This window comes from Electrona antarctica, assembly GCF_951216825.1.
Source record: "Electrona antarctica genome assembly, chromosome: 13".
NCBI lineage: Eukaryota > Metazoa > Chordata > Actinopteri > Myctophiformes > Myctophidae > Electrona > Electrona antarctica.
In genome coordinates, this window is record NC_136794.1 from 48,242,204 (window position 1) to 48,252,075 (window position 9,872).

Here is a 9,872-nt window from a genome sequence, read left to right on the forward strand (position 1 = left end):
GTAGCGGGGTTTTATTTTATTATCATGAAAACAGTTCATTACAGCCAGTTATGTTTTGATAGAGGAAAAGTTTGAGAATCACTAGCACACACATCAACAAGTTAAGGAACAAATGCTATATGCCTCCCACAGGTGCATTGTACTTGGATCATTGTCCCATCGAGCCATCCATCCCTACCTACGTGCTGGTGCTGGGTATATGCCTGTTGCGGCTGCAGGCGGAGGTGCTTATCTTAACATGCGACTCCGAGTCCGTTGCGGCACTGGGGTTAAAGATTATGACTGGAGTGGATTCTACGTTCCTCGTATGCTGGATCATCACTGGTGAGTTTGAAAGTCTGGTTTCTCCATAAACATGGAACGCTGTCTCTCTGTCTCTCTCTGTGTGTGTGTGTGTGTGTGTGTGTGTGTGTGTGTGTGTGTGTGTGTGTGTGCGTGTGTGTGTGTGTGTGCGTGTGCTAAAGGGGTATTTCACTTTGAAACCTTTTTTAACGTCTACTCGGGCAACACCCCAGATGGGTTTTACGTTGCTTTTATGTAACCTGTTATCTCCTATTTAAGGTGTAAATGAGTCTGACATAATATTGACAGTTGCGTATACTGTAGGCTATAGTGTTGGCGGAGATATGCACTCTGCTGAATGTAATCTTTCAAGTTATTGGTAAAAGGTTAAACGTCTATATTCTGATAGTACTTGCTATAGAATACCAAACGACTCGCCCCTTTACCAACTCGCCCCGGGCGTATAGCCGGCGGAACTGCGCGGCCTGGTATTCCTAAAGTAACCTAAGTAAATTATGCTCAAACGGTTAAACCTAACCTTATTCCTGACCTTAACCTCAGTAAAGCTATGCCTAGAACACCATCAAACAGAACACGATCAAACAAAAATGTTTGGTCAAACCATGTGACTCCCATTGGAAAAGCATTAAAAACGACCAAACATTTGGTCTTTGACGCGTTAAAGTAAATCATTGAATGTCCAAACAGTGCAACTGCATGTTGGGTGAGGTTCCCATATATTATGTCACCAACAGGAAACAGCATACTTTATCAATGCATGTAAAATAAGGGTAAAAACCCTATAATCTCCCCCTGTGTGTGCCCGTGCCATGCCATTCCTCCCTAAGCTCCTTCACCTGTGATCCTTATCACTCCACCTAGGCAGTATTGGCTCCTTCATAATGCTTTACATGTTACAATGCTGTTCTTTTTCATTGTTATTTGTTTTCCTAGGTCACGTTTGGACCTACTCCGTCTATGAGCCCAACTACACTAATTCTACGTCGGCTCAATATTGTGACAAGACTGTCTACCTGTGGGCTTTCGGGAACGCCGTTGTGATTGACATCATAGTGGGTCTGTTATGTGCAGGCGGCTGTTTCTGCTATTTCTGTGATGATGACTGATGATGGCTGTTTACGATTGTATCGACGATTGTATCGATACCGATTCTGACTGATTCTGATATTATACAGATAGGGCTGCAATGGAAGCAAGTCTATAGGCCCTATACTAGGGGCTTGGCCCAAAGCCTGTTAATAAAGTATTCAATCAATCAATAAATACTCTATTCTCTTTCCATGTGTCTGTTTTCACAACTGAATGAGATGAGTACACAAATTATTGTTCTAGACTAGAGGTGCTAGAAACTTTTGATTTATATTGAACTTATTGATGCTATTATTTTTTGCTAGTGTAAACCGATTAAATAATCAGGATTTCTTTTTTAGACTCTTCCGATACCGATATAGCATTTTTATGGCCGATATGGCCGATTCAGATTATGCTACCGATTACATCGTGCGTCCCTAGTGTGTTGTTCTCGCTCACTGTAAATCGCACTCTGGATTAGGAGCATCGGCTAAATTGTAAATGGTGTCAAGGTGAGATATGACCTTTGACACGATCTAATCTAAATGTCTCAATAGAAGAGCAGGGAGACAAAATAAGTTGTATTGTATTATCATACTCATTGTATAAGAGATATTGTATTATAACATATACTCTACCAACATTGTATTCATTAAAAAAAAGGTTATTTGGCAAGACTGTTTGAGTGTTTATATTGAGTGTCTATATTGCACTTTGAATGCATCAGCAGCCAATGTTGCCTGCTCTTTTTACCTATTTAATACCTTTTTTAATATGTCTATTGTTTTTAACATCATGAGTTGGTGGAGAATGCGGTATTTTGCTCCCCTGTGTATATTGTGGAAGTGACAATGAAAACAAATCTTATTGATCGTACATGCGCATCATAGACCAGACTTTAGTATACAGTCATTTTACCTACTATAAACATAATAATTTTGTACACATTGCATTCGTCTCACACTTGCCATTGGCAAGGTCTTCATATGTTAAATTATGTTTCCCATTCCAGTAAAGCCACTTTGAATTTAAATTAATTTAATTTCATAGCAAGATGGAGGAGGAGCTGGGTCTGGTGTCCTGAGACACAGGCTGCAGACACTTGATTTGATTAGTCGATCATTAGCCTGTTGATGAAACTTTCATCTTTTAATCTATAATAAAATAATACACACGCTGTTTAATTAAGTTATCATTCCGTTAGAGGGATGCCGATTGGGACTGACAGTACGGCAGAGACAGAGAGAGACAGACAGACGGACAGACAGACAGAGAAAGACAGACAGAGACAGAGAGAGACAGACAGACGGAGAGAGAGAGTAATCTGACATTTTGTTCACAGAGAGAATTAAGGAAGCATAAACAAATCGTGACAATAAACACAATGTTTTGGGCCAAACAAAGAATTAGAAAGTAGAAAAAAAACGGCAGGTTACAACACTTTTGTTGTTGTTGTTTTCCACCTCGGAGGAAAACGGCGCAGTGCAGTGGACTGACTGGACTGTTTGGCTTTCCGTAGGCGCGCAAGTGAGCGTGGTGACGTCGGCGCCGGAACCGCAAGTCCGCAAAACACAACAAATACACACGTGGATTGGAATAGTAGCATAGTCTGTCTGTGTACTACAGCACAGGTAGGTTCACTTAACTATAACCAGTTATTGTTAAATTATAGTTATTAAAGTCAAACCTTTTCATATCAACAGTGTGATATGCATTGCATTATTAGGCCACGTTTCCAGCTCTGCTCCACACAGCGTTATAGCACTGGTTCCCAAACCTTTTCATGTCAAGGACCCCCAAATTGACACTAATTAGCCCTGCGGGCCCCATTTGAAAAGATACGCCAGGGACCCCCATAAGAGAAGATGTTTACGGCTCTAGCAGTGATTGATTCTTCAAGGACCCCCAGTTTGACATGCTTTAGTCTACGGACCCCATTTAATGGCATTTCTATCTCTGGGACCCCCAATTTATATTGTAAAATCAATGTTGATTTAACTGTTACTCTGAGAGTGTACAAATGGTTCCATTTTGAGACTCAGAGTTACAGACCCATAATTTGGTTCCATTTGTACACTCAGAGTTACTTACCATTACTGCATCAAAAGTATCAACAAACTATACTATAGAAAGTGGTCAAACATACATTGGCAATATTGTCAAATATGCCCAGTTAGTTCAAATAGGATTCTTTTGGAGGGTTGTGGCCTGAAAAGGTTGAGATTGAACCACTGTGCTAGGCTCAGAGCAGGGCATAAAGGTTGAGATTGAACCACTGTGCTAGGCTCAGAGCAGGGCATAAAGGTTGAGATTGAACCACTGTGCTAGGCTCAGAGCAGGGCATAATTTAGCCGCAATTTGCAACTCTAGATTTTTTTTATAATGGGATGAATCTAGAGTTGCATTGACTCCCCACTCATCCAAATTGCGTTTGCAATCTGCTTGTATTACACGAGGTTAAACTCACCAACATTGCAGCTCTAGGCCAAGTTTGAATTATCCACTTTCAATCTGCCAAGCTTGTTTTTCATAAAAATCCACCGTAGACATGTTATGAGCTACTTTCTGTCAAGACATTCTGTGCATGTGATTATTTTTGTAAGTGTTGCAGTTTGGAAGCACTCGTTTTTGTTATCGGGTCGCGCTGCTGCCTCCTGCATTTTGTGCAAATTCGAAACAGGTGGTACGCAGGGCCGTTCAGTGACTTACGACGAGTGCTTCCAAACAACAGAACTTGGAAAAAGAATCACCTGCACAGACTTTCTTGACAGAAAGTATCTCATAACATGTCTACGGTGGATTTTAATGAAACAAAAGCTCGGCAGATTGAAAGAGGTGAATTCAAGCTTGGCCTACAGCTGCAATGTTGGTGAGTTTAACGTTGCAATTTGGATGAGTGGGGAGTCAATGGAGGGTATTGCAACTCTCGATTCATCCCATTATAAAGAAATCTAGAGTTGCAAATTGCGGCTAGGCATCATTCTGCAATAACAACAAGAGTAATGCCTCACCATGTATTGTTCTCTGTGGTGTGGGTATGGCGTGGTGTGGTGTGGTATGGTGTGGCGTGGTGTGGTATGGTATGGTGTGGCAGTTATGAGCGACAGCGATGATGACATCCCTGCGTTGTCTGCCGACACCATGGCTGCCCTGCAGGAGTTCTACAACGACACCATCAGTAAAAACACTCCGGCGGCCTCATCCTCCTCCTCAGCCATGTTCGCTGTCGGAGCTGTGGAAGAGGACTGGGTGAGAGAGAGAGAGTCGTGTGAGACGACGAGTGAACACAAAAGGAGGATCATCATTATACCATGAAAATATATCATAAATGTATCATAATCGATCGTATGTATGTTATTGTCTATAGATTATTGTATATCGGACAGGGGTTGACACTCAGGTCTCGGAGGCGCAGGTCATGTTCTACTCGCCCAAAGGTCATGACCACTTCCCCGAAAAGTAAATCGTCCATTATAAAATGATGAGTTGAATTTGAATTATCATTCAATTTAATACTTTTTTTTCTTTTTTCTTTTTTAACTTTCTGGGGCTGTGCGATAAAAAAGTCATACCTCAATTTGTATGCCAAATATATATAGCTATAGCTATATAAATATATATAGCTATATATATTTATATATATATATGCAGGCCCGGCCCTTCCTACAGGCCGACGATGCAGCCGCTTGGTGCACCATGGGGGGGAGGCACTCCCCAGTGCCTCCCCAGTGTCCCCCCAGTGCCTCCCCAGTGCCTCCCCAGTGTCCCCCCCAGTGCCTCCCCAGTGTCCCCCCAGTGCCTCCCCAGTGTCCCCCCCAGTGCCTCCCCAGGAAGAATCCTGCTTAGGGCGCCAGATTGCTCAGGACCGGCCCTGTAGCTATGAGTTCACACTTGTTATTTTATATTTGTAAGTATAGCACCAGTGAAAACAGCACATTATAGGTAAACGGTGCTCTTATTTTACATTCCACAGACCAGAAGACAAAGCGCTCTGGCCACGTTCAGGTGTTTAGACAGATATCTGGTTGTGTGTTTATAGAAGGTTTTGTCCCCTCTCAAACAAGCACTTGCCCGGTCGGGCAACCTGAAAGCAAATTCCACCTGCTCGAAAGTTTTATGTACCTTTAGTGTCAACGCCTGTATCGTATACATACAGTATATGAATATCGTGTGTGTGTGTGTGTGTGGGGCGACTGTGGCTCAGGAGGTAGAGCAGGTCATCCAATGACCCATGGGTCGGCGGTTCGAATCCCGGCTCCACCTGTCTTTGGGCAAGACACTGAACCCCAAATTGCTCCCGATGTGCTGGTTGGTATCTTGCATGGCTTCCGCCGCAATCGGTGTATGAATGGGTGAATGTAATGCACAATCTATGTAAAGCGCCTTGGATAAAGGCGCTATATAAATGCACCATTTACCATTTGTGTGTCTACCAGGGGATGAGCCAGTTCTGGTACAGCGACGACACAGCCACACGCTTAGCAGAGGAGCTCATACGTGAAGCTGGCGAGGGCGGCAGGTAAGCGGCAGTGCGCTACACATGGAACGAAGCCATTTGTACTCTAAATTAACCCATTCTGACCTGAGATCAGATTCTAAAAAGGTCTGTTTGAAAATGACAGTTTTCTGAAAAAGCTATGTTTCTATGTCAGTTGTTCTTCGATTTTTCAAAAATAGCAGATCTACAAGCTCGTAGCGCGGCACAGAGTGCCGCGCTATGAGCTTGTAGATTTGCTATTTTTCAAAAGCTAAAGCATAACATAATGCTAACACCAAAAGGGGTTCCCGCCCAAAATGGGTTAACTTGTGCGTAGCTTGTGAAAGTGGTTAATTGTTAAATTGTTTAAAGTGTTAAATTGTTAATCAGGACACATAATCAGCTGCATAATTTCAGTAACCAATGAGATGTCAAACCCAGCCCATGAGGCTTAGTGTTCTGCTGGTCTGTTCCCAGGATAGCGTGCGTGAGTGCGCCCAGTGTTTACCAGAAGCTGAAGCAGGGGGTGGTGGAGGGCTCCGATGGGGTCTCTGCCGTGGTGTTGGAGTACGACCGGCGCTTCGCCGTCTACGAGCAGGAGTTTGTCTTCTACGACTACAAGGAACCGTTGGCCTTGCCGGGGGAGCTGCTGCCGCCTCAGAGCTTTGACATCGTCCTGGTCGACCCGCCGTACCTGTCTGAAGAGTGTCTGAGCAAGGTGGCCCAAACCGTCAAGTACCTGACCAAGGGCAAGGTGCTGCTCTGCACAGGTGAGAGAGCTCTGGTGGTGCCAGCGCTGACCAGCGGATCCGACCGTTCTCTCTGCATTGAATCTGCGAAATCATCCGTTATCAGCACCTTTGAATGGGGCCAGTATGGCCATGCTGGCATACTCACCCTTGGCTGAACATAGCCTGGTCAAGGTTTCCCCCTGGTGGACGTGTCATTTCCAACTCTTGTCAGCGCATGGAAACTAGGGGCTACTAATATATACTATTCTCTGCCTATCGGGACGTAACTCGGACGGCGCTGAGTCGGGTCTGGTGGCCGTCGCAGTGGCTCAAGGCCACCAGACACGGCGCGCCTCCGTCAGGACATCAGTGACATTATCACCTGTCACAATCGGTGATAATAACATACTGAGACAGTGAGTATGCCAGTATGGCAAAGAAAAGCAAAAGCAAAGTTACTATATTTACCCAGGGTATCTGGGCTAAGCTCAAGAACTTGTTTCCAGCCAGGCCCTGCTCATAGAACATTTCATGGTAGTGGTTCAATGCCTTGCTCAAGTGCACTTCAGCGGTGGTAATTGTAACGCGTCGGACCGCTGATTCGAACTGGCGACCTTCCGGTATCAAGACCGCTCCGCAATCCGTTCGGCCACCGCTGCCACCATACTGGCCCCATTCAAAGGTGCTGATAACGGATGATTTCGCCGATTCAATACAGAGATACGGGTCGAATGGGGTGCGCTGACGGTAGCTCCAACTCAAAAACACTGCTTTGTCATGGACCTCTGTGCTCACATGCTATGTATAAGAATATACAGTCCATATGATGATAGAATATGAAGATCTTTAAAAATTTATATGATTAACTCATCCATGGCAGTAGCAATAGTTAGCACAGGCCAACATAGATTTGTTCTATTTTTTTTAAAACGGGAGTGGTAATATTTGTCTTAAATCATGATTATAATAAGGCCCTTTAAAAAGAAGTCAAAAACGTCTTTGGCCTGGTAGGCTATTTGTGAAAAGAAGTCAAATAAGTACTTGGCCAAGAATGAGTTTTAAGATATAAAGATAATTTAAAACCTGCACAAAACATCACTTGTTTTTTTACTTTATCCTTTAACCCATTTAGGCCTGACGTCGAAATTAAAAAAAAATATATATTTTTAAAATGTATTTTTTTCTGAAAAACCTCATGTTTCTGTATCAGTGGTTCTCAATATTTCATGTCAAGGACCCCAAAAATTGTATGAAATTGGCCACCGACCCCCAACTGCACATTTTCACGTTTTTCAAAAATAGCAGACCTACAAGTTTTGCACTACAAGTACAAGCACTCAGACTCGGTGCCGTGCTATGAGCTTGTAGATCTGCTATTTTTCAATAGCTAAAGTATAACATAATGCCTAAAACACCAAAAGGGGTTCCCGCCCAGAATGGGTTAAGACCAGTGAAGCCCGAGTTAAACTTGGTTATGTGCTGGTGTCGTGCACCAAGAATGGCAGATATAGAAGCTCACAAACCTTTTTCTAAACCTCTCTTTCTTTCTTTCTTGGCAGGAGCCATCATGGAGGAATATGCCAAGCGGTTCCTGGATCTGAAGCTCTGCAGCTTCCTGCCCAAACACAACAAGTGCCTGGCGAACGAGTTCCGATGTTTCGTCAACTATCCCTCCCAACTCCTGTCCTCCTGAGGAGGAGTTGAATCAAGACTGTGTTTTTTTTTTAAAGTATTTTTCTTATCCAGGCAAGTTAAACAAGAACATCACAAGGACCTGTTGGAGGGAGGGGACTGTAGGCTATGTAAACATTTTGACGCCATCGGGCTAAAACCTTGTATATCCAAAACAGTTACTTTCCAGGAAATGGTGTTCCGATGCATCCAGTGTTGTTATTTAGTCAGAAGATCTGAATACTTTTCATTGGTTAAATAACCCATTTTGGGCGGGAACCCCTTTTGGTGTTTTAACATGTTACACTTTAGCTATTGAAAAATAGCAGATCTACAAGCTCATAGCACGGCACTGAGTGCCGCGCTACGAGCTTGTAGATCTGCTATTTTTGAAAAATCGTGAAAATGTGGCGCAAGTCTTTGAATATATATTCTTTCAGAGCGAACTTAAATATGTGCTTCTGGGAGGGGGGTCCCTGGAACAACATATTTAAAGATGGGGGTCGGCAGCCAAATCCATATAATTCTGGGGCTCCTTGACATGAAATAGTTTGAGAACCACTGACATAGAAACATGTGTTTTTCAGAAAACCGAAGGCATTTGTAGAATCGTCCTCAGGTCTAAATGGGATAATGTATATAAGAACCACAGACAGCCACGTCAACCTGATAGTTTGTGCACGTCATCATAGGCTCATAACGCACTTCATTGTGATGCGTTCATTTCGTTGTGAACTTATTTTCGCTATTTAAGTCAAACGACAAAGCATAAAATATTGTATACATATTATATGAGAGCTAGTAGATAATAGTACATCACCTGAACATTTGTGGTGGAGATGACCACCTTTTGCAGTGTAAGTGTAGGCCACCAACATGTCAATATTGTCTCAGGTTCCACTCCATTGATGTCCACCCTATTGCTGCCCTAAGCAATTTGGACCTGAGATCAGATTAAAAAAATGTCTTCTACATCCTGACAGTTTTCTGAAAAAGATATGTCAGTCGTTCTTCGATTTTTCAAAAATAGCAGACCTACAAGCTCGTAGCGCGCCACTCGGTGGCGCGCTATGAGCTTGTAGATCTGCTATTTTTCAATAGCTAAAGCATATCATAATGCTAACACCAAAAGGGGTTCCCGCCCTTAAGCAATTTCTTTTCGGGTGGGAGCAGATTTGCTGGAGGAATGTGAACCAAAAAATCATAAAAGAAAAAATCACACCCATCTATTCAAGTTTCCTTCCATTGTTTTCAGCTTTATTAGACATAAGACTGCTTAACGTGTTTCTTACGCTAGTGTATAAATATGAAGAAATATTTCTCATAAAGTTGATTTAAGCCATTGTAGTACTTGAGAGAATGCATACACGTGTCAGTTGCTCTGTACAGTCAGTAGGTGGCAGTGTTTATCAGGTCATTCATTGCTACTGGTGTGAATCTCACACACAGAAAAAATGTTGCATTATTGAGCGGTGCTATAGCCCCTCCTATAAACAGATTAAGTGTAGATTCTGTCTGAACACAAACATTAAATGTCATTGACAATGAATGGAGAATTCATTAGAGTCATACAGTCAGTATGTGTCTGAGCCAATCGGCTGTCGGTACTGTATGTCTGT

General features: G+C 43.0%; 1 protein-coding gene across 1 annotated transcript; it reads left to right on the plus strand.

Moving 5' to 3' along the window:
* The first annotated feature begins 2,702 nt into the window (after nt 1–2,702).
* Nucleotides 2,703–9,482, plus strand: eef1akmt1 (EEF1A lysine methyltransferase 1). Its single transcript, XM_079518395.1, has 5 exons — nt 2,703–3,005; nt 4,469–4,623; nt 5,811–5,893; nt 6,329–6,621; nt 8,142–9,482. The coding sequence occupies exons 2-5, from the start codon at nt 4,471–4,473 to the stop codon at nt 8,273–8,275; spliced, it is 663 nt and encodes a 220-aa protein (XP_079374521.1). The 5' UTR covers nt 2,703–3,005; nt 4,469–4,470; the 3' UTR covers nt 8,276–9,482.
* Nucleotides 9,483–9,872: the final 390 nt, after the last annotated feature.